This window comes from Ciconia boyciana, chromosome 9 (genome assembly GCF_034638445.1).
Source record: "Ciconia boyciana chromosome 9, ASM3463844v1, whole genome shotgun sequence".
Classification (NCBI taxonomy): Eukaryota; Metazoa; Chordata; class Aves; order Ciconiiformes; family Ciconiidae; genus Ciconia; species Ciconia boyciana.
In genome coordinates, this window is record NC_132942.1 from 44,923,261 (window position 1) to 44,945,535 (window position 22,275).

The 22,275-nt window shown below is 52.1% G+C and overlaps 1 protein-coding gene across 6 annotated transcripts in view; it reads left to right on the forward strand.

Annotated features, from left to right (window-relative positions):
* The first annotated feature begins 1,650 nt into the window (after positions 1–1,650).
* Positions 1,651–22,275, forward strand: part of ACSF3 (acyl-CoA synthetase family member 3) — a 67,915-nt gene continuing 47,290 nt past the window's right edge. Inside the window, exons 1-6 of one of the 6 annotated variants that reach the window (XM_072872937.1) lie at positions 1,703–2,185; positions 2,384–2,540; positions 5,104–5,835; positions 7,308–7,463; positions 17,559–17,713; positions 18,204–18,349. In XM_072872937.1, the coding sequence (XP_072729038.1) occupies positions 5,134–5,835; positions 7,308–7,463; positions 17,559–17,713; positions 18,204–18,349 (1,159 nt within the window). In that variant the 5' untranslated portion in view covers positions 1,703–2,185; positions 2,384–2,540; positions 5,104–5,133. The other 5 variants (XM_072872938.1, XM_072872941.1, XM_072872940.1 and 2 more) reach the window with 5 other exon arrangements.

Below are 22,275 nucleotides of genomic sequence, written 5' to 3' on the forward strand. Positions count from 1 at the left end.
GGGAGCCGTGCAGCGTAGGAGGGAGCCGTGCAACGGAGAGCCGCGCGACAGGGAACTGTGCAACAGGGAGGGAGTTGCGCAACGGGGAGCCATGCTATGGGGAGGGAGCCGTGCGACGGGGAGGCAGGAAACGGGGAGCCGTGCAAGGGGGAGCTGTGCCACGAGGAGGGGTGCAACGGCGAGGCGTGCGCTGGGGTGCCGTGCAGCACGGCTGGCGCAGGGCTGGTGGGTGCACACCCCGCCGTGGCCGAGCTCTGCCCAAGGCCGGGCTCCTGTCCCCGCTTCCGCTCCCAGCCCCGCTGCGCCTCGCTGGGCTGCCGGCTGCCAGCCCCGGGTGGAAACGCACCTGAGGGAGGTGGGTGGGGGTCACCCCGGCCTCCCCGCTGCACGCACCGCCACGCACAGCTGGAAAAACAAGGCTCCAGCAGAGGAACGGGCTGCGGGGCCTGGGAGGGGACAGCGCCAGGACACGTGCCGCCGGAGAAGGGCCCGGAACGCGGTGGCTTGCATGGCGGCGAGGGCCGTGCGCCTCTGTGCGAGGCGCTGCCCCGCTGCCTGTGCCGCGGCCGGACCGGCAGCGTCCCGGCGCCGAGGCTGGCGGGGCGGCGTGGGGAGTCCCGCGCCGTCCCACCGTGGCTGCACCCCTGTGCCCGTCGCCCACGGGTGCCCCCGGCCGCGCGCCAGGCCGTGCCGGTGAGCTGCCGGGAGAGGGTCCGGCTGTCCCCACGTGTCCCCCGTTGCTGCAGCAGCGAATGCAAATCTGCAGCAGGACCGGCTAAAAATAATAAACCGGGTTGGGTTTCCGCTCGGCGCCACGAGGCTGCGGTGGAGGTCGGTGCCGCCTGGCTGTCCCGTGCCACGGCCCCTGCCCGGCTCCTGCCGGGCCCCTGCCCAAGCCCTGCGAGGGGCTTCGCCCCAGCCTGGCCGGGGGTGCTGGCTACGGCCACGGGGCCGGGGCAGGAGGGGAACGCGGCGCTGCCGCTGCCGGGAGCTCCGGCTCAGCCACCGTGTGCCACCATGGCGACCTCTCCGTGTCCCTGGGATGGCTGTGTGTCCCTGGATGTCTGTGTGTCCCCAGGATGTCTGTGTGTCCCTGGATGTCTGTGTGTCCCTGGACGTCTGTGTGTCCCTGGGGGTGTCTGTGTGTCCCTGGGATGTCTGTGTGTCCCTGGGGGTGTCTGTGCGTCCCTGGGGGTGTCTGTGCATCCCCGGGATGTCTGTGCGTCCCTGGGGGTGTCTGTGTGTCCCCAGGATGTCTGTGCGTCCCTGGGACATCTGTCCCCCCCAGGAGGTGCCCTGGGGCCAGGCTCTGCGCAGGGGCCCAGGCCATTCCTCTGCCACCCCGAGATCCAGCTGATAGGGCACGCGGGCCCCGGCACCCCCGGGCAGGCCTGCAGCTCCGTGACGTCATGGACGCCTGCCGTGACATCAGAGGGCGCCATGGTGACACGGCAGGGGACTGCAGTGACATCAGAGGCACGCTGCGACGCCAGCGGGGGACGCCGACCCCGCGGCGCGACAAGCCCCGCCCCCAGTGGGCGGTTTGGGGCCAATTCCCCATAAAACGGGTGCGGGGTGGAGGGGGGGAACGTTCGCGCGCGGAACGTGCGGGCCGCGGCGCCGCGTTTCCGCCGGAGCCCGTTCGCGGGCGGACCGGTGCGCGGTGCCGCCGCCGCCGCCGCCGCCAGGTGAGGCCCCGCCGGGGCTGCGGGAGGCGGCAGCGGGGCGCGGGGACCCAGACCGGGCCCAGCCTGTCCCGTAAGCCGGGGCGAGCCGTGGGCCGGTGCCGTTGGGCCAGGCTCTCCTTCCCTGCGGGACCCGCTGGCCTGTGGGGCCTGTGGCGGGGGCGTGTCGCCGCCGGGCGCGGTGGTGGGGTGAGGGTGTCGCCGGCCGGTGCCGCGATTCACGGTGGCTTTAATCAAAATGTAATAAACGTCCCCTCCCGTCAGGCTGCGCAGGAGCGGCGCTGGGGCGAGCGGCGAGGCTCGGCCGTGACTCCGGGCCGGCCCCGGCCCCTGCGGGGGTTCACACCGGCCCCCCGCTGCCGGGACGTGAGGGGCCGCTGGTGCTGTGGGCGTGTGGCAGTGCTGGGCCTCGGCTCCGGCCTGGTGAGGCCCGTTCTGGGCCTCTGTAGCTCGGAAATTACGGGGCGAAGGATTTTCCTGCTGCTGCTCTGAGGTTTCATGTGAGTGGGGTGAGGGGCAGAGAGCTGGAGGGAGGAAACGATGGAAGAAGAATAAAGCCCATCCTTCTCGGGAGAGACGCAGGGCGTGGGGTCTGCAGCGGTTCAGCCTCACAGCTTCCCGCTCCACCGTGCTTTGTGGCATTTTGCCATGCCGGGAGCTGGTGCGAGCTCCCCAGCCGCTTTCATTTCTTACTTTAGCCCTCGGAGGGTGGGGGTTGAGCCTTCTCTTTCAAGGCAGCAAAGACTCATCTGCTGCGCTGCCGTGATCCTCTGCCCAAGGCCGCCAGCGACAAACTTCATATTCAGCTACGCTCTGCCAGAGCTTGTGTTACCAGTTATCGCTGAGCAACAGCAGGTAAAGGACACAGCCCCTGGTGTTACTTCGCCTTATCCCAAGTGTCTGTAAGTCTGCACGCACCCAGTCAACACTACTTCTCTGAAGTCCATAAATGCCCAGGCCTGGCTAAAGGTGCTGCTGTTTATTGTTCCATTAAATCTGGGCTGGCGCTGTGGTGAAAAGGGGATAATGTAATTTTTGGAAGCGGCTGTTAGCAGCTAACACCTGCTCCGGAGCCGTATGAGGAACAGCGAGTAAGCCAAGTGCACTTAGCTGCGCTGGCCTGGAGCACGGCGTGATCCTGGCAAACGGTCGCTTCCAATTAATGCCCCTCTTAATGTCTGGGGCATTAACATCTCGCCAGCGAGCCGGCCTGGGGCGCAGGTTAGGAGGAGGTGATTTGGTTTAGGTTACGGATGGTGTTTTCTCTTTATTTTATATTTTAGTCTCTACAGAGAAATGGAAAGATGTCATGCGAGCTTTGTCATGACCTGTTTTGTTTTTTTTCCATCGTGATGGTATATGTCATGAGTGCACATGGTTACCACGGTCTGGGTTTAAAGCCTCTCCCCCTCCCAGATGTTTCCGCACTAAATCACAAGTTTCTTTTGCAGAAGCAGAAATTGAGGTCGATATGCAAAAGAAAATATGTGCAAAGCCAATGTCTGGCTGGAGAAATGCTCTGAAGGTGGATGGGAGAGTCTGTGGGGCTCACAGCTACATCTAGGCAAAAATAAACGCTTGCCGCTGTCAGCGGGTGCTGCCCGTGGACGTGTCTGAGCAGCCTGAGCTGGGTTAAGCTGTGTGCAGCTCGTCCCTGAGCAGCTGCCAGTTCTCTGGATCCTTTTTGCTTCAGCTCCTCCCCATGGTGGGAAGCTGAGCTGGGAGACAATTTGAGTTGAGCCGTTCCACTAATAGGCATTTATAAAGAATTTTGTAAAAAATGAAGTTGTTATTGCCAGCATTAAGGAAGTGTCACATATACTCTTACAGAGTGAGAAGTTGTCGTCCTTTGGCTATCTCCCCTTGCCATAGTGTCTCTCTGGGGATACTTCAGTGGTGGTGTTTAACAGCAGCCATTAGATAGACCGTGCAGTAAAGCCCTTTTTTTTTTTTTCCGCCACAGCCCTGTTCTTTCCTCTCTGCTGCCCTGTTGGCCTTGGTGACGGTCTCTTTATGGGGAGGGTGCTTGTTCTTGCTGAGCTTCCAGCCAGAGCTCCAGGGTCTGTGCAGAAGCGGGGTCAGGATTCTTCTGAGACATCTCCTCAGTCCTCTCAAGTTATCACTTCTTCCTCTCATCTCTGGTGTACCCGTGGTCTCCTCTGCAAAGATGGGACTATAGGAATAGTCCCGTCTCCCCATTATATTCTTACGGGATTTCGCACCGTGCATTAACTTTTTCCCTTCAGTGAGATGCTCCAAGCAGTGTCCGATACTATTACACAGACCTTTCCCTTTGAAAGGGAGAGGATGATGAAAAAAGAGGTGAAGAGCAAACTTCAGGGACTTCTTACCAGTTACCACAAGAGCTTTTTTGCTAACTTCTCCCATGAGCGGATAGGTTGATGTCATCGTGCTGTCTAAGCACAAAGGCAGAATGTGTGACGTTTGTGCCAGCCCCTGATCTTCCTGTAAAGCCTTTAATGGTGCTGGTATGCCTCCCCCTTCCCTTTTGGAGGTTTTCTCTCTTGAAATGCCCCAGTGCATCGTATCCCTGCTGTGGTGGAGCGGCCGGGCCTGGGTGTTGGTTGAGCTGGGCTCAGATCAAGCTCTGTCTGCCCAGGTGGAGCCCTGGTGCCACGGCTGAGCTTGTCCCGATGCTCTGCCCGGCTCCGGGTGCTGCCAGGTTGGTACTTTCAGAAGTAACAAACCCACAGGCCAGCATGTGCGGGGCTGCGCTTCCCTGCTGCTGTTTGCTGGGAAAATCAGCTGCTTGGTGCGGGGAGGGCTCCTGCTGCCTGTGGCTGTTTGGGAGCTGTTAACCACTTGGTCTCTCACGTAAGAAACCTTTTGAGCTGAAGCAGTGTTTGTGATGGATGACCTGTTAGGTGGAGGGCTTGGGCACTTTCCTGTACTTAGATGTGCTATTGTTCAAAGGAGAGCTCACGCAGGAAACAGTCCTTCACTGGGCTGAACCTTAGTAGGCTTGGATTTTGTGTCTAGCTCCATGCTGCCTAACTCGAAGCACAGAGCAAGGCAGTGGTTTACCAAAGTGGTGGAAACTGGGAATTGAGAGCTAGGTACTGTTGTCTTTGATTTCTTTAAATGCTGGTCCCGCTGAGTTAGAACGGCACCTCAAGTAGCCACTACTCAGTGTACTAATATTACTGATCGATAAAAACTATTTCATAATTTAAGTTAGACTGGTATTTAGGGACGCGGAGGCTGCGTAGGGAAGGGTCTCTGTCTCCTGTTCCATCCACGCAGGGCCTAGCACACTGGGGATGCAGCAGTCTGAAGCATAAACATTAATAATACAGTGGGTATTATTCAAATGAAGGCTGCCACTTTTCCTTTGTGGGAATAAACCCCTGGGTAATCGCTGCACACACTTATCTGTTCCTATAATTGCTTTCTACAGAATCACTTCAAAACAAGCGGTGCTGGCAGGATGCTGGTCTCCCTGCTCTTCCCCCAAGCGAGCCGGCCCCTTCGATGTCTCGTCCGGGACTTGCACCATTGCAGATGGGGGTTGTGTGGGCAGAAGAGGTCTGGCTGTCCCCGCAGGGGTCTGCAAACCGTGCGGGCAGCCTACAGCAGTGATGTTACCCCTGTCTTCACTAGGGCTTTGGCTTTCGGTGATAAAATTGCCATCGTTGACAAAAATGGTGAGCACACTTACAGGGACCTTCTCAGCCAGAGTCTACGCTTGTCCCAGGAGATCTGTAGAGCTCTGGCGTGCTCCAGCAGGGACTTGAAGGAAGAGAGGATCTCGTTTTTGTGTCCCAATGATGCCTCGTATGTGGTGGCCCAGTGGGCTTCCTGGATGAGCGGGGGCATAGCAGTGCCCCTTTACAAGAAGCACCCTGCGCAGGAACTGGAGTACGTGATTCAGGATTCGCAGAGCACTCTAGTCATCGCAGCAGAGGAATATGTGGGGAAGATAGCCCCCAGCGCTGAGAAGCTGGGAGTCCCAGTTCTGCCGCTTCTTGGGTCTCATAGTGATGGATCCGCAAGTCATGCAGCAGTGGAAGAGGGTCCCTTGACAACCTGCTCCTCATGGAAAGACAGAGGAGCCATGATAATCTACACTAGTGGGACAACGGGAAGACCAAAAGGTGTCCTCAGCACCCATGAGAACGTGCAAGCCGTGGTGAGTGCTGCTTTCCCCTCTGCAAAGCTCCTGCCAAGTTAGAGAGGTCTTGGCACCTTCAGAGGTGATTTGGGGCTGCAAACCCCAAAGCACAACACACCTTACCACAACCAAATTCCTGCACAGAGCTGTGGGGCTGTAAGTCCTCAACACTTTTAAGGTGAATACAGAGAAGAATGTTTGAGGCTCTAAACTTTGTCCTTTTGGTGTTGCTGTGCTGCAGCTGCAGCCAGGGGCAGGTGGACTCTTCTCCTTGCTTTCCTGAAAAGCAGAAGGGATGAGACCTGCTGTAAAAATACCTCTTTCTTTGCAGTTTGCTTTGCTTCACTGTGACTAGGAAAGAATCTTTGCCTCTAATTGGAATATAACTTAGCCCAGCCCAGTACAGTACTGTGTGAAGTCTGTGCATTATTCAGCTATATATCCCCAAGGTAAAAAATCCATTAGCTCTCTGAGCCAAAAGGAATTAAAAGTTTGAATGAGCCTGCTGACTACCTCACCGGTTGGTTATCACTGCCTGCAACAGATAGACTCATGCCATTAGGGAAAAAGGGCAGGGAATACATTGTGCCTTACGGACGCCTCCGAGAGCTTACGTTGTTCTGGGTGCTCAGATACTGCAATGTCGGGAGTGGTATGAAAGCCTTGATGGATAGAGCCAGGGCTTGGCTATATTGGGCAAAGAATCTGTTCCCTTACAAATATGCCGATCATTTGGGAGGTGGCCTGAGCAGTCCCCATCTTTTGTGCTGTCTTGCAGAAAGTCTAAAACCTGCTCCCTGCCCTGTGGAAGAGGCCTGTGAATGACATGACTGAATTCCACTGTTCAAATGCTTTTTTTTATTTTTAGATGGCTGGAAATAAGCTTTCCAGTTGCTAACACTGGGCTCTGAAGGGCATTGTTCACCCAGAAGCCTGAGGTCTAACGCTTTAGATAATTATCCCTTCGTAGCAGAGTATTTTAGAAGCTTGATACACTAATATTTTTTTTTTTACTAACACGAAGCCTGCCTTCTGTTTATCAGACAGTGATTTTCTGCTCCTACTGACTATCCCTTACAGGTGCTAAAAACCCAATGTCATCGGTGTCCAAACTATGTCAACAGAGTCCTGGGAAGATTAGTTTTTTGATTACTGTTTCTGCCAACTCTGCATGTGCAGCAGCAGGCTAATAATTTTGTAGGTCCTACTTAAAAATCATTGTTGACTATTTCTCAGTAATGAGGAAGGACTTTGATATGTATGAAGACACGTACTGGCAAGATGCAGAGGGTGTTCCCCTTGTATTCTACTGTTGTGGTGGGAATTTTGTTCGTGCTGACCCTAAAGGAAAGATTTTTGTGCCCAGGAGGTCTGGGATTTCTGCTGCCAGTTGTGCCCAGGGGATCTGGGGCCTGGATACCTCGGGTTTTTTCAAGCAGTGAGGGTCTTTCCTCCTGCCCTAACGCTGGGTTGTCTGTTTTCTTCTGCAGACCACAGGGCTGGTTGAAAAATGGGAGTGGAAGAAGGAAGATGTTATTCTGCACGTGCTGCCTTTACATCACGTCCACGGGGTGATCAATAAGCTCCTCTGTCCTCTCTGGGTGGGAGCGACGTGCATCATGTTACCCGAATTCAACGCACAGATGGTAAGCCTGGAGGGATTGCACGTTGTCTTTAAAATTCAGCAGCAAGACCCTATGCATTGTAATTAGAGCAACTTTGGAAATAAGTTCTTAAAGAATTCCAGCCTCTTTAGCCACTGGCTGCATGCCATTCACAAAGTGTCTGTTAAAAAAATGCTTTTGGTTGGACACTGTATCTGGGGTAAACATGCTCTTCTGGAGGCTACAACTTGTTTAAGTGTGACGTATGTAATCGTAACGCTACACTGTCCCTCATGATGTTGAGGGCCTCTGGCTGGAGGTGGGCCCTTCTAAGTACCCACTAAGAGCATCTACACCCAGAATACAGGTTGTTGATTTTCTAGTACCAAGAAAGGTGGAAATATGGGATTTTTCTCTTGCATGGTAGCGGTGTGCTGCTTGAAGCTATGCTGCTTGTCAGATATTTCATTTTTAGTAGCTTGCATTTTCCCCTTCCAATCCTATGTCCTCGGTGTTTTGTATTACATTACATGACAGAACACAGGCTTTAGAGTTTCTTGCAGCCCAAGTAAGAGAAATACTGGTACTCATCACTTGCATGGAAACATTGCTCTTCCTCTGCAGAGGAACACGTGTTAACAGATCTATTGGCTTAGACTCGGCAATATGAGAGAGCTTGCAAATCAAGAGCTTCTTGCAGCTTTGCAGGAAAGGTGGCAGGAGGGAAACCTTACTTGAATTGCAGTAGAGACACGCTTATAATGTTGTTTTCTAGCCGAGACAGGAAACGCCAGTCCCAGTGCTCTGCTTCTCTTTTGTTCCTTGCTGCAGTGTCAGGCAGCCGACCTAAAGAGAGGAAGAAAAGGGACTGGAAAGAGGGCAACCAACAGTAAGGTAGAACAGTTTCTACAGTTACCGGCCCCTGGGATCCAGCACTGTTCATCTACGTCTCCCAGTGTTGTGGGTGGCGTGAGAGACGTTGGAGTCTGCAGTGTCACTGTTAAGGGAGCAATTGGGTTTGCAGGTGCTGGTGCCACCTCACAGCAGAAGGGAAATGTGTGTTGTCGGTGCAAAACTCCCTGGGAAAGTGACAAGAGCCTGTCAAGCCTGTGCTTTGTAACTAAACAGGCTGCTTTACCTGTTTGTATTTATTCATATGCTGGGAGGCCTCGTTACACGGAAAGGACAAAGTACAAAGGTGTGGGATACACCCAGAAACCTTTGACTGTGCTGCTGTCAGGTGAGGGTGAGCCCGGGCTCTGATCCGAGCGACTGCAGGACTGTGTGGTTCTTTGTTGCTTATTTCTGCTTCTCGGAGAAGCAACCACAGAAAATGCACACTTCCTTTCTTGTGTCGAGATGGCCCTGACACCTGAACACCCAGTTGCTGCCTGAGCAGTGATCCTTTGGGGGGGAACAGCCCCAGAATCCCAGAGGAGCAGCTCTGCATTTGCATTTCCAGGGTAAATAGGTAGGATGCTGTGATAAAAGGCAGGAAGGTCCCCTGGCAGCTGTAGCCAGTGCTGTCTCCTCAACAGTCCCTGCCAAATTGTCTTCTGCCATGTTCAGGGTGTCACCCCAAAAGCTCGGGGTGCAGTAGGGATGTGTCCCCCACCAAAGCCGGGGCTCAGAGCGTGACCAGCCCTGGTGATGCTGGTGAGGTGGCAGAAGAGTGTGCTGGTGGCCTGGAAGCAAAGCCAAGCCCTCTGGAGGGCGCGTTTCTCCACGTCCTGTGCCACCGGTGATTGATTGTCCCTTATCCTTGTGTTTTTTCTCTCTGCTCTCTCCCGACATCTGCATGAGCTGACGTTGAAGGATGGGTTCAGGTGCCGGGGAGCGGGACACCCCGCCTGCCTTCTCTGATCAAAGCTTTCCCCCAGACTTGACAACCAAGGGCAAGTGGGGACAGTGCTGGAGGGTGTCCCCTTGACCCTGGAGCTTGAACTTGGGCAGGGAGGTCAGCGTGGCAAGCGTGCCTGCTGCAGCGAGCGCTGTTCCGAGGGCTCTCAGGTGCATTCGGGCTCTGAAGGACGTCACTTGCTTTTCTGGGTTTTTTTTATTCCCTTTATTTTTCTGAGGGCCTCCCCTGGGAGCTGAAAGTGGTTTGATCGACACTACAAAGAAAGCACATGAGGGTAAATAAGGCTTTCTTGTGGAGTTTAATGCAAGCTGCCTTTCAGTTCCAGTCTATTTTCACCAGCTGTTTACAAAATGCCCTTTGCTACTGAAATCAGCTTTCAGAAAAGCAGCGGAGTTTCAATGGAGGATTTTGCAAAAGGAGCCTGAGTTTTGCTGTGTGCTTTTTTCCTTCGCTGCACCTTGAGAAAGCAGGCAATTATAGTGTGATATAAGGAAACTCGAATGGCAGCTAAAACACTTGACAGGCTGATCAAAACAAGGCTAGGAACTTACTCTCAACCTGCTGCAGACGTATTTAGCCTTGAGTGATACTGGCAAGGGTTCAAGAGAACCGCAGCAGCATGCCCAATGTGTGTTTGGTTTCTAATCACTAACACTTCATTATAGAAAATAAATACTTTATTATTACAGTGTTTATTAAATTACATAATTTGCGGCGTGCCTTATAGTCATGGATACAGATGCCAGTCTGGTTTCAGTGGTGGTAATAATGCTCTTTTTTTCTTAGTTGGAAGATGTTTCAAGCCCTGGACCAAGGCTTGCTTGTCGTTCCCTGCAGTGCAGTGTTAGGAGGTGGCATCTTTCAGCCCCTTCCATCTGCTTTTGGTAGCTGTCCAAGGAAAGGTTAAAAATCAAGACTGGAGTAACCCCAGTGTCCTGACCAACATCCACTCTCTTACTAAAACAGCATCTGATGTCTGTGGCTGCATGCAAGCTATTGCTGAGGCCACAAGGGCTCATTAAAGTGTATTGAGATGCCTCAAGCGTGAAAGTTGCTGCATAAAATCAGATTCTTTTTATTAAATGAGGACATCCATTACTTTGCACTAGCTACTGTACATGTTATAATTCACTTTATAGCACCATCTGTTAAGACTGTCTTGCTTAAGCTTTTTGTAGCATCTTTTTATTGTAAGTTATTAAAAAATATGGCCGCATCTATTAATCATTTATTAATAAAGGGTTTATAAATGGACCCTTGATTTCCAGCATTACAGTCCCCTCGTATGTGGCATGCGGAGTCCTCTGGTGCGTGTACTCCTTGGGGTGCAGCACGTCTCCACGGGGAGCCCTTCTCGGGCTGCTGCCTGGAGGCTGTCAGACTGCGGGAGCAGCACCCAGTGCTCCCGGGCGTGCTGCTGGCGCTCGGGAATGGCAGCGCTGACTGCGGGGGGAGACGTTTCAGCGCTGCTGCGGGCGTGTGGACTTGGAGCAGGCAGGAGAACAGCAGTGAGCCTGAAAGCGCGTTCCTCCCAGCAGCTGTGTGGGGCAAGGGTGGCTCTGATGATGATGTTTGGTTTTTTGTTTTTTCAAATAAGGGTGAGAACTGTGAGGGCATAAACCTCCTTTGCAGCCAGAGCGAGCTGCAGCCTAAGCACCCCATACGATTCTCCCATCATAACTTGCTTCCAAGCTGAGTTTACTTCTCCAGCTGCACTGTTCCTGTTTGCGGGCAGCCAGCATTTCTCAGCTGCTTCTGAACCTGTTTGAAATGCCTGCCTTTCTTCTTATGCAGGAGTAGCAATTTTAAAGATGCTGGATTTGTACAGTTTTTGTGCAGATTGGTAGCCAGAGGAGAAGAGATTAATGCCTCTGCTTAAGGAAGGAGTGCAAGGTCAGCCTTCTCCTTACTGGGCATCAGAGAAAGCCCATGAGCAAGTGCTTTTTTTGAAGGCCTCTGACAGCATCGGGGTTTGCACCAAGCAGACACTAGAGCATCCATTCCCCAGTGACTCCCTCTCTCCATCTCCCTTCCCAGCATCGATTCAGTGACGGCTGCTAAGGCTGAGCACACCCTGTGGTGTGACTGTTACTCGATGGAAATGCCAGCGAGTCTGGAGAGACAGACCCAGGGGAAGCCAGGCATCCTCCATGCCGGCGCTCTTGCCATGACAGTTGCACATCGATGGCCCCGTTCCGGACTGGGACCCGGCTGTGCCGGGCAGCCTGTGGCCTTTCGGAGCGAGTCGTGAGGTCAGCGTCTGCTTTGCAGGATCTTCTGCTGAAGTTTTCGGCTGATGTGGGTCCGCTCTGAGTTTGAACGATGGGACCTGCTTGTCTTTGCCTTTGGACCACCTCTCATCTCGCCTTAAGGGAAGGAGGTTCTAATAGCAAAAGGCTCCCTGTCAGCTCTTTGCGTTGATAAATGTGAGATCGGATACCAGGAGGTCTTTCAACCTTAAGTGCAGGAGGGGAAATGAAAGTATTCAAAAACATGAAGGAAAAAAAAACTTGCTCTGATGAGTGATGGGGGAAGATTATAGAAATCTCAACTCTGTGTGACCTAGTTGTGGCGTGTGCTGCCCGCTTGGCTCTGCTTGGGCAGGTTTCGAGCTGTGGTGTGCTGCCTGCAGAATGACAACGCTGTCTGTGCCCTGCAACTGCTTCCATGATAAATATGCCAAGATGCAGATTTATTGCCCTAAAGTTTCAAAAGGAGCTGCTGTTTTGGTGCCAGTGTTACTGCATGTCTGCCTTAAGGTGCCTCCAAGGATCAAGCCCTCTAAAAAGCATACTCGGTTTTACAATATCACACGCAAAGCCATCAAAATTGTTAGTTTTATTGGGACCCTTCTTTCTAGGCGTTTGTCCTGATGGGAATGATGAGTACCCAAAGCTAGTGTGTGATTTGGGACTAATTCCCCTCATGTGCTGCGAGCATGCTGTCACCCGTGGGTGCCGCAGACCTGATGCTCGTCGAGGTTTTGCATGTGAGGTGTTGCTCCGGGGTTGCTGCTGCATCGTATGGTTACACCCCTGACTTCCTCGTGAAGACCGGCAGCCTGTGCCACATCTGTGAGCAAACAGTTTGTCCTTGCTGCTGCTGTTATCTGTGCGAACCAGGCTGGGCTGAGGCCGGGTGCTGATGCTTTATACCTTCGCTGGGCTGTGCAGGGAGATCTATGGCTTGGCAGTCAGGGTTGCCTCCGGGAAGGAGAAGCGTGCGCTGCAGTGAGCCTCTCTCCTGGATCTGTCACTTCTGCAAACATCACTCTGGGCAGCTCTTTTAGTTTATTTTTAAAAGAAAAGTAAATCCAAGCAGAGGAATCTGATCTCCAATAACCAAGTATGGCTAAGATGCTGCTTGTAGTGTGCTGGGGATTGTGTCTCCCATCCAGTTTCAGCTGGAGAAAGGCAGTTGTCTTTTCATCCATTAATGGGAGGCTTCAAAGGAGTAATTTTATTTCAGACTCACAGAGGAGTTGGTGCAGGGAGGAGCAGGTCACTAGTGAATGGATTATGTTTGATTACTTCTCGCAGACCTGGCTTTAAAAAGTTAGAGTTTTTCTTCCCGTCTCCCCAGATCTGCCGTCTGTCCTCAGCATCTGTTACGGAGTAATGTCTTTTGATGTGTGTGGGGAAATATAAAAAACGGAACCAGAGCCTGTCATATTTACTTATATTACCAGGTCCCAGGGAAAGCACTTGCTCCTTTCAGTATGCCTACAGCATAGGAAGGGTTTAAAAGCTTCAGCCTGGAATGCAGAGGGGCCATCAAGCTGCACTGATGAATAAATGATTAAAACCAGAGTCGTGCAGAGCGCAAACAGTTTGGGGTTATAACAAACATGAGACGAAGCCACCAAGGGCCCAATTTCCCTTTGAAGAGAAGGATGTTTCTCTCTCTGCACATTGCTCACGAAGCGTCCGCGGCTCGGTCCTTAGCAGAGAGCAGAGCTCCCCTTGATGCTCTCCCATCTCATGTCGTGCCCATCTGCCTTTGTCAGGGATAAACCGACGTCGGATGTGGGTTCGTGGTCCTGCCGTCCCTTCGGTGCTTCCGTAGAGTTACGGGAGCTTTCTATCCTCGGCATTAGGCACAGGGTCTCGCCAAACGAGGAGCTGGTTCGGCTGCAGTTGCGTCGCTGCCTGTTGCTCTCGCAGATGCTCTGAAAATTGCAGGCAGCCCTTTTCCTCGCCGGCAGTGCTACCCGCGTGGCAACGATCGATGCAAAACACAAAACCATCTCCCTGATCAAAAGGGAAGTAAAGGAATGATTTAACCTTGCATTAGGGGTATTGTTACTTTTGAAAAGGTTTAAAAAAAATTCAATAACAACTGAAAATGATACAATAATTTTATAGAAGAGAGGAGCTGTTGTATCCGTCAATAGAGGCAGCAGCACGGGCTGTCTGTTATCTGTTTGTGGGCTGGTGGGAAAATCCATGCTGATATTTGCTTCCTTTTCAGCTTTTAGGCATTTTTGCCTGCATTTTTGCCTGGCTGGTTTTGGGAGTCCTGTATCAGGCAAAGTCTTGCAAGATTTAGCATACAAATGGTTGTTGCCACCTTCTCTTCTTTTTTTTGCATTAGAAGATGCCCCGATGTTGATAGATTCAGTGTTTTCTGTCTGGTTTACAGCATTGCACATCTCCCTCTGAAGGTGAGGCCTTTGTAAAGGGAAAAAAAAAAAGTTACTGCCTCTTCTCCTCCGTGTTTGCATCTCTTGCTTCAGGCATCTCTAGCAGATCTGGAGGCTGGTTGGGAAGACTGTTGTATGGAAGGACCATCTTTTGGAGCGGCTTGCATGTTCCTCCATCCTCAGTCACCGTCATGCCATCTGTGTGCTGGAAGAAACACGTGGGAAAAATCTTACAGCTGTGTCTCACTGGGGTTGTTTTGTACCCACTGGTGTAATTTTCTCCTTCTTTTTTTTTTTTTTTTCCCATTTACTGATGGCAAAATCCCACTGGCCAGCCCATGGAATTGCCCAGATATGCTTTTGTGGAGTGGGAGGGGAAGAAAATCAGGAATGTCAGACTGACGGGAAGGCTCTTAGGAACAGAAGGTCTTCCACTTCTTTGCTGGCTCAGGCAGCCCTGTCCTGTAAGGCTGCCCTGGGCTTTCACTGCTGTTATTGCTGATAGGAAGCTGTTCCCACTCTTGCCTTCTTGCAGCTAGAAGCTTTTTGTTTCTAAGCCCTTGTTTATCTTAAAAGTAATCTTGGTCCATCTCCTGAACATCTTGCATTGGAAGACTGCTGCTTCCCTTGTGTCCGGTGAGCACTTGGTGTGAGGTTCATCAGCCCTGGCATGCAGTGCCATGTTTGCTTCCAGAATCCATGGCTTTTTAAAAGCACTTGGAGTCCTGAGGTATCAGGTGAGCAAAATAAAATGAAATGATGGGCTGTCGATACCCTGTCCACAGGGTATTGATGTGGTGACGGTGACACATGGGGTAGCAGAGGGGGAGATGGACTGTGCTGCTCTAAGCCTGGCGGTGTTGGAGGATGCCGTGTGCTGGAAGGGCGAAGCTGGCCTCTTGCTATGAGCCTGTCCAAGCCCCGGGATTGATTGATTAGTCCCAGGTAACGAGACTTTCCCAGATCCTTCTCTCAAACCGTGAATTTATAGTTATAAAACAGAAATAGCTGTTACAGCTGGCTGGGCAGTGACAAGCCTTCCGGGCAGCTCGGGGTCTGCGGAGGGCTTGGGGCTGCCAGCTTTGTACCATGGCTCGGTGCTTAGTACCGTTAAAACACATGGGTAGGATCCAGATTTGGCTGAGCAGGAGCAGAGCAGGTGGAGATGTTTGGCTGTCAGCAGATCACCCCGGCAGCTGGTGGCACAAATCCAAAGGCAGCTGCTTATCTTCAGGAAAGGGGCTGTTGCTGGGGCGAGTCAGACTGACACAGAAAAAGCTGCTCCCATGGCTGGAGTGGTGGTAGGGAGGATTTTATCTAGGGCAGGAGTTGAGCAGGCATGTGAGGACAGGGGACTCTAGGGTGCAAGAGAGATCTGCTGTGTTTTGGAGTGACGGTTTTGGGTTTTTTTTCAAATCCAAATCCATGTGAAAATAACTCTGCTGCATGGCCAGACTGGAAGTCTGCCTGCGCTCCCCACAGCTGCTCTGGACTTGTGAAGGCAAAAAAAAATAAATCACACAGCAAGGACTGAGCAGCCCCGAGCATCTGTCTCCCTTCAATTCTTTCGGCACAGTCCTGATCCCTGCTTGCCATCGCCTGTCTCTCCCTGCCCAAGGCCATGGCTCTCGGGAGCACCCGGCTGAGGAGAGCAGGTCCGTGCATTCAGCCCCTGGCTTTGGAGACATCCTTCTCCATCCTGCCGCCTCCAATGGGAAAGATACTGGGGGGTTGAAGAGATAAAGATCTTTGGGGAAAGAGGCTGGGAGGAGTATGGTAGGGGTTAGATCCTTCTAAATGCAACTTTGCCTATTCTGGCTCGTTTTAGGGGATCATGCTGGTAGGTGGGGTTTCCGCGAGGGAGTATGGTGTTCCCTCTCCGCGCATGTCACCCATCAGTCCGGGCATGTCACCCATCGGTCCGGGCAAGTCATGTTCCTCCTCTGCTTTCCCTGATGCTGAGGGGATCTTGCAGTGCTCACGTCCCAGCTCCTGACATGACTGGGGGGTTTCCACCTTGTGCATTTGTCTCACCCCATCGAGGACCATCTCTGGGCTGGGAGGCAGCGTGAACTCCCCTTCTGTTTGGTGGGACGGTGCCTTTGTCAGATGTGTCCTGCTCTATTAAGAATAACAACATGGTGGTGGTAGGGTTTTTTTAGGAGCTGATTGTTCTGAAGCAGTGGAGTGAGAGACATGGGGGGAGGCAGCGTGGACGCAATGAAGTAGAAAGTAATGAAATGGAGCCCGAGCAAGCAAGACGGAGGGGAAGGGGGCAGAGTGACAGCATGAAGGAGAATCACTTGTTCACCTTCAATCAATTCCTGCTTTTTTTCACCGTCGCACGCGCCTGTGTGCAGCTGAGCGTGCGCGGGCAGGGAGGGGAGAGGCGGTGCGCGTTGTCAGGAGCTGTTAGGAAATACATTTGTCAACAACGGGGCAGGGACCGGAGCGAAAGGAAAGAGGCGGCCGTCACCGTAGCCTGTTATTTATTGATGGCTTTGGATCATTCCTGTCTTGGGAAGAGCTTACCTAGAGGGAAGAGTGGCAAGGTGTGGGAGGAATGGGCCCAGTTGCAGTATTTATGACTCCTATCTGTTGCTGACTGCTCCCAGGGCAGCAGCCGGGGGTCGCTTGGTCTTCATCCCCCCCAGCAGAGCTGGGTCCTGGAATTTGCCTCCATTTGTAGTTCCCACAGGTTAGCAGGCGTTGCAGCTGAAGAACGTCTGTCCCGCAGGGACCGTTCCTCTTGGGAAGAGCATGGTTGGTGAAGCTGCCTTCCTGGCTAGCTGCTGTCTCCTGGCTGCAGCTGTTTTACCTGTGGTTTCTGCTGGCTGATCTGAGCTCGCTGGGGCACATCTCTGCACCTGCTCACCAGAAGATGACCATTTCCACTGCAGTGGAGTCTCACTCCCAATTCCAGTGCGTGATATCTCTCTTCCCAGCCCTGCCATCTGTCTTAAAAGCGTTTCTCCCTCAAAGGTTTGAGTCTCTGGGCTCCTACGTGTGTATCACGTTCTTCAGATGTGGCTTAGTGTCTTTCCAAAGAAGAGCTCCCATGCTTTGAAAAGGTGGTGGCTTTGTGTAGCCTTTGAAGAGCTATGCATGATAAGGGAATTAACTGATTCTGCCACAAGCTTATGGTCTTCATGAGCAAATTCTTGGCTGTAACATGACAATACTAAAAAATGCCATTTCCATCATCTTGTGCTCATTGAGAGTGAAAGCAGGTGGGCGATCCACTGGTGGGATGAGAGTGTTGAATTTTGTGCTTTGGGCAATAAGGGGCACGATGAGGGTTGGGAGCTGTTGTTCTGGATGTGGATGATGTGCATGGAACAGGCTTCCAGTTGTTCGTACTTTCCAGAAGCCTTAGATAGCAGAGGTATGATTGTTTGTGAGCAACCCAGGGTGGCTTTGCTTTGGACAAGTCTGTTTCATTCCTGTACCTCAGTTTCCCCTTGCACCGTATGAAGGAACGGTGGTGGGGCTCACTGCCCCATGAAATGTTTGCAGAACCCTCACTTGTGAAGCTCTTCAGAGGTGCTGAGGAGTTAGCATGACAGCGCTGGCGATCGTTTCTCTCTACACTTTATATTGAAGTGTATTTTTATATGTGTATGTTCCTTTCTAGGTTTGGAAGAAGTTACTAAGCTCCCAAGCTCCCCGTATCAGTGTCTTCATGGCAGTGCCCACTATCTATGCCAAGCTGATAGAGTATTATGACAAGCATTTCTCTCAGCCGCAAGTCCAGGATTTTGTGCGTGCCTTTTGCCAGGAGAACATCAGGTAGGTGAGCAATGCCTCCCTGGGCAGGGGCTGCTGGTGGCTGGCTGTCCCCACAGTGGATCTGCCGAGGTTTCTTTTCAGCATCACCTCTTTGCAGGGCTGATTGTTGTGCTTTAGTGTCTCTTTGACAAGAACCAGGGTGACATTATTTAATTATGAGCCACTCTTGCATGGTAAAGCCAGAAGGGGTCTGCATGCTCATTATGTGTGTCACTCTACATAACACAAGACTAAGGACTTTGTCCTGCAAGCCAAGTTTGTACTGCAGTAGGTCTCTTAGGAGGCCGTCCCATCTTAACTTAAAACCCATATCAGACAGAGAATCTTCTGTATGTGAGGAACATCCTCGGTAGCAGTTAAAAGGCTTTTGGGGCTTCTGTCTTAAGGTTTTACGTAGGAGCAGGCTTTATGTAACCCTGTGTTAAGACTGCAGATTCCCTGGAGCAAAGGTGATCTTGGATACTTTCTTATATGGGGTTTCCTTGTGCAGGTTAATGGTGTCAGGCTCAGCAGCCCTGCCCGTGCCTGTCCTGGAGAAGTGGAAGAGCATCACTGGGCACACGTTGCTGGAGAGATATGGAATGACTGAGATTGGGATGGCACTTTCTAACCCTTTGCATGGAGTCCGTGTCCCAGGTAGGAGTCTCTAGAGGGTGCACACTGTTTGGTGGCTGTGAAGTGCTCTTGGGTTTTCTCATCACGGAGAATATACATCTAATCGCCATTTGTCATGTTTGAGGAGCAGGGTATGGTAGGAACAATGATGCTGCTAGGGGAATTGGCTTTGGGAAGCCAGGAGGGGGCATGGCTGTGTGGGAAATGGCTGCTGGGTTTCCCTGGGATCACGAGCCATGGTGGATTGGCAAAGCTGTGTGTTTAGAGCTCACAGTGGTGGACGCTGACCTGACCAGCCAGGCTGGTTCTGTCCAGGAGACAGAGTCCATATTGATGCTTTATTATGTGCAAAGTCTTCGCGAGTTCACGGATGGTGATGGGACTGCATTTTCAGCTCCTGCTCTATGAAGTCGTATTCGTGTGCAGCGTTGACACAGGATTCCCCACGCAGCAGCTCATGTCCATCCGATCGGTACTGAACATTTAAAATAGGATGTCTGCTCACTCTTATTTTAGTGCAAGCTTCTTGAGTCTTCAGGAATTAGAAATTGTCACACCTCGTTATACACTCTGGTTCTGTTCTCTCCTTGTCTTCCCTCGCTTCTCTTCGCTACACTTTGTGACTCCTCTCAATATCTGTAGTTTATGTAACCTAGAAATAAATTGATCTGAAACATCAAAAATATGAAATGCCCCCACCCTCCCTTTAGTTAAAAACGTAGCCATCTGTCTGCCGAGAAACCCAGCCCACCACCTTCTCCTCCCCGCATGCAGTCTGCGCATGCGTGGCACCATATGCACTGTCTTGGTCTCCGGTGTCTTGGGGGACCGGTGTTACCCAGGGGGGCTGTCCCGGGCATCGTGGCTTCCCACAACACCCCAGTCCCACCCCAGTGCCCCTGCAGGGATCGCACAGGGAGAGGAGAAGCTACAGCTCCCCAGCACCGGCTCCTCAATCTGAGAACAGCTCAGGGGCAGCATGAAATGCAAACTCTAGTTTACTTCTGCAGAGTAACTGTAGTTCCCCCACCACAGCTCAGCCAGTGTTCCTGTCCCCCAGAAGCCCCGTCCCTGCAGGCAGGGGAGGGAAGCATGCAGGGAAACGAGATTCCCACCTGCACGAGCTTGAGTGCTCCGTGAGCCCCATGTCGCAGGGTGACGGTGCAGAGATCATTTGGATATCCCTGTGGCCTGGTTATATTTGCTTTTCATTCATCTTCAGGAGGGGAAGTGAGTGGAGGCTCTAGAAATCTCCCAGGAGACAAAAGGAGAAAGGAAATAAGACTGAAAGCAACATGGGCAAGACAGACACTGGCACCCAGAAGCCCCTGCTCCAGAGCTGGATGGCCGTGCTCCTGAACAGAGCCGGGGCAGGGTCCCTGAGGGTACCAGGGTCTGCAGGGGAGCTGGGGACAAATCCTCTTGTGCAGCTACAAGCAGAGGGGCTGGGGATAAAGGATGGCTGACTGTCACTCCAGCTGCTGTCCAGGGGCTCGCTGCAGCCCCAAGAGGGGAGAGAAGCATCTCACAAAGGTGTGAATCGACAAGAGACCTTACAGAAAGAGGGCTATTATTGAATAGGCTTGATTAATTTATTTCAGGAGGTGTCAGCTGGGAAGCAGATGGGTGAAGCTGAGGCATAATTTACTGGAGCTGTGAAAAAGCTTTTGATATAGTACCCCATTAGAGGCTGGGATGTAAGGTCACCAGGTACCACGGAGCATCCAGTGCGAGAGAGTCAACTGAGAAATGCAGTGATGGGCTGGGAACAGAGGCTGGGCAGGAGGAGAAGTGAAGCATCCAGACAAAAGACCTCAGACGGCACCGGTGTTACAGGGACAGATGCTAGACAGTGGTGACCACAGACCCATGTGCTGGCCAAAGCGATTACTAGCTTCATTTTGAAAAAGGAGTGCCGCAAGCGTGGCACTTTACCCTGTGGGTAAGTCCAGGGATCCTCACACTTGCCAGGGGATTTCTCCTGGAGTGGAAGCAGCACACGTCCTTCTCTGCTGCTTCACGAGCCTCTGAGGAGAGGTGCTGGGGCTTCCCTCGCCCGCTTTCACCCTCTTGGTGTGGCTGGGGAAGGGTCGAGTGCATGTCACCCGTGTCACCATCGGGGTCTCTGGTGGTGTGGCACTGCTCTCCACCCGCGGCACAGGTCTGAAGGGGCAGAGGCGGGGTGGGGGGGCTTTAATTTCCAGAAGAAGAAAAGATGAAAGATTTGAAAGATAAATGTTTGCTTGTATATGGTTAAAACCCTGCTTAAAATGCCTCTGTTTTCACCAGCTCTCATTCTAATCCCCCTGGTGCTGTTACTGTGAAGGGAGATGAATAATTCATGGATGGAGAATGCCTCACTGGGCCTAATCACCACTTTAATTGGAGGTTTAGATCAGAGGCGGCTAATAGCTCCTACAGTGGGGACTCCGTGTATTGTTGACAGTGAGATCGTTGAGTGCCTTATCGTTGGCCTGTTTCAATTCTCCCAGGACACCACCGCACATAACAGCATCGAGGTCCCCAGATACCGAAGGACACAGACCGCAGGACCAATTAAATTTATCTGGGAAGAGCTGACAACTTTTTTTAAACAGAGAGGAGAACCGGTGAAAGAATAATAGTGTCACTCCTTCCTGACTGCAGCCCCGCTGATGTCGGCTGAGCTGACACCGTGGGCATGTTGCCAGTATTTCTTAACATTCAGGAGTCTGCAAATTGGAGAGAGCTGGGAGGGAGTGAGAGGGGAAGGAGCAGGGATTTCTCCCCAGTTTCTCCTCGGGATTATGGCTGGGGACAAAAGGAAGCCAGTGCTGAGTGTCGACCCCCTTCTGATCACCCCTGATTGCGGTCTCGGTGAAGCCAGGACCTCCGGTGCTGTTCCTTTGGGAACGGGCTCAACCTTACGCTGACCTGTTGGAGTCGGCACGGCATGTATCTTGACATGGCGGATGGGCCTGAGAAGCTCTAGTCGTTGTCTTTGCACAAATTTTATTAATGCTGTCAGGTTTGCGTAGCTCTAATCAATGTTGTAAGCATTTTCAGCCTTTACAGATGTTGATTTCCAAGTTTGTCATTTTTCCTAAATAGCACAAAGCCTTTTCCAGACCAAATATAAGGAAACAGCTCCCCATGAGGGACTTATCTTACATATTAGTTTTACTTTAGCCAAATAGGAAATAATTTGTAATGGTGATCTGAAACACTGTATGGGAAACACATTGCCTTCTCTGTGTCTTCAGATTTGTTTGACAGCACTGTGCTGGTCTTTGGTATTTCATTCTCAAAGACTGAGACTAGAAGCGGACACTAACCATGTAGTCCTGCTGCCCGTGAATCAGTCCGTTATATTTCTGCATTGAGGTCAGTAGCTTGCATGCAGGGAAGAAGCATCTCCCAGGAAGGCATCCATCTGATCTTGAAGGCTTCCAGAGATGGCAAATCTGTGAGAGCCTGTGGCAGTTCATTGCACTGGTTACTGCTCCCTCCTTGAGCTTTGCAAGACTGACTTTGCAGTGTCTGCCTGCTGTCCCTTGCCACGTCTCGCAGGCAGGTTGGAAGCTGTCCACACAAGGCATTTTTCACCCTGGAGAAAATGTTCCCCTAGAAGTCTAGAAGGTGGCTTCAAGCAAGCTTGATGTGCAAAGGTTTGGCGTGTTTTCCATGACTTGTAACTTGCTTTTTGAGTCCTCCCGGAGTCTACCATGGCAGACTGTTTAAAATACATAAATACCTCTACATGGCACCTCAGGGCACTTCTCCTGGTCAATTCTCCTGGCACATGCTTCTCCCTCCTTAGCCTGCTGCAGTCCTCTGTCTCCAACTCCTGGCAGTGTCTGCCCATGAGATAAGAGCAGCCCAAGCGATTCTTGTGGTGAGAGAAGGACCTGGCTGCGCATTGGCTGGCCTGAATGCCGAAGGCAATTTCAGGCTGAACAGACACACAT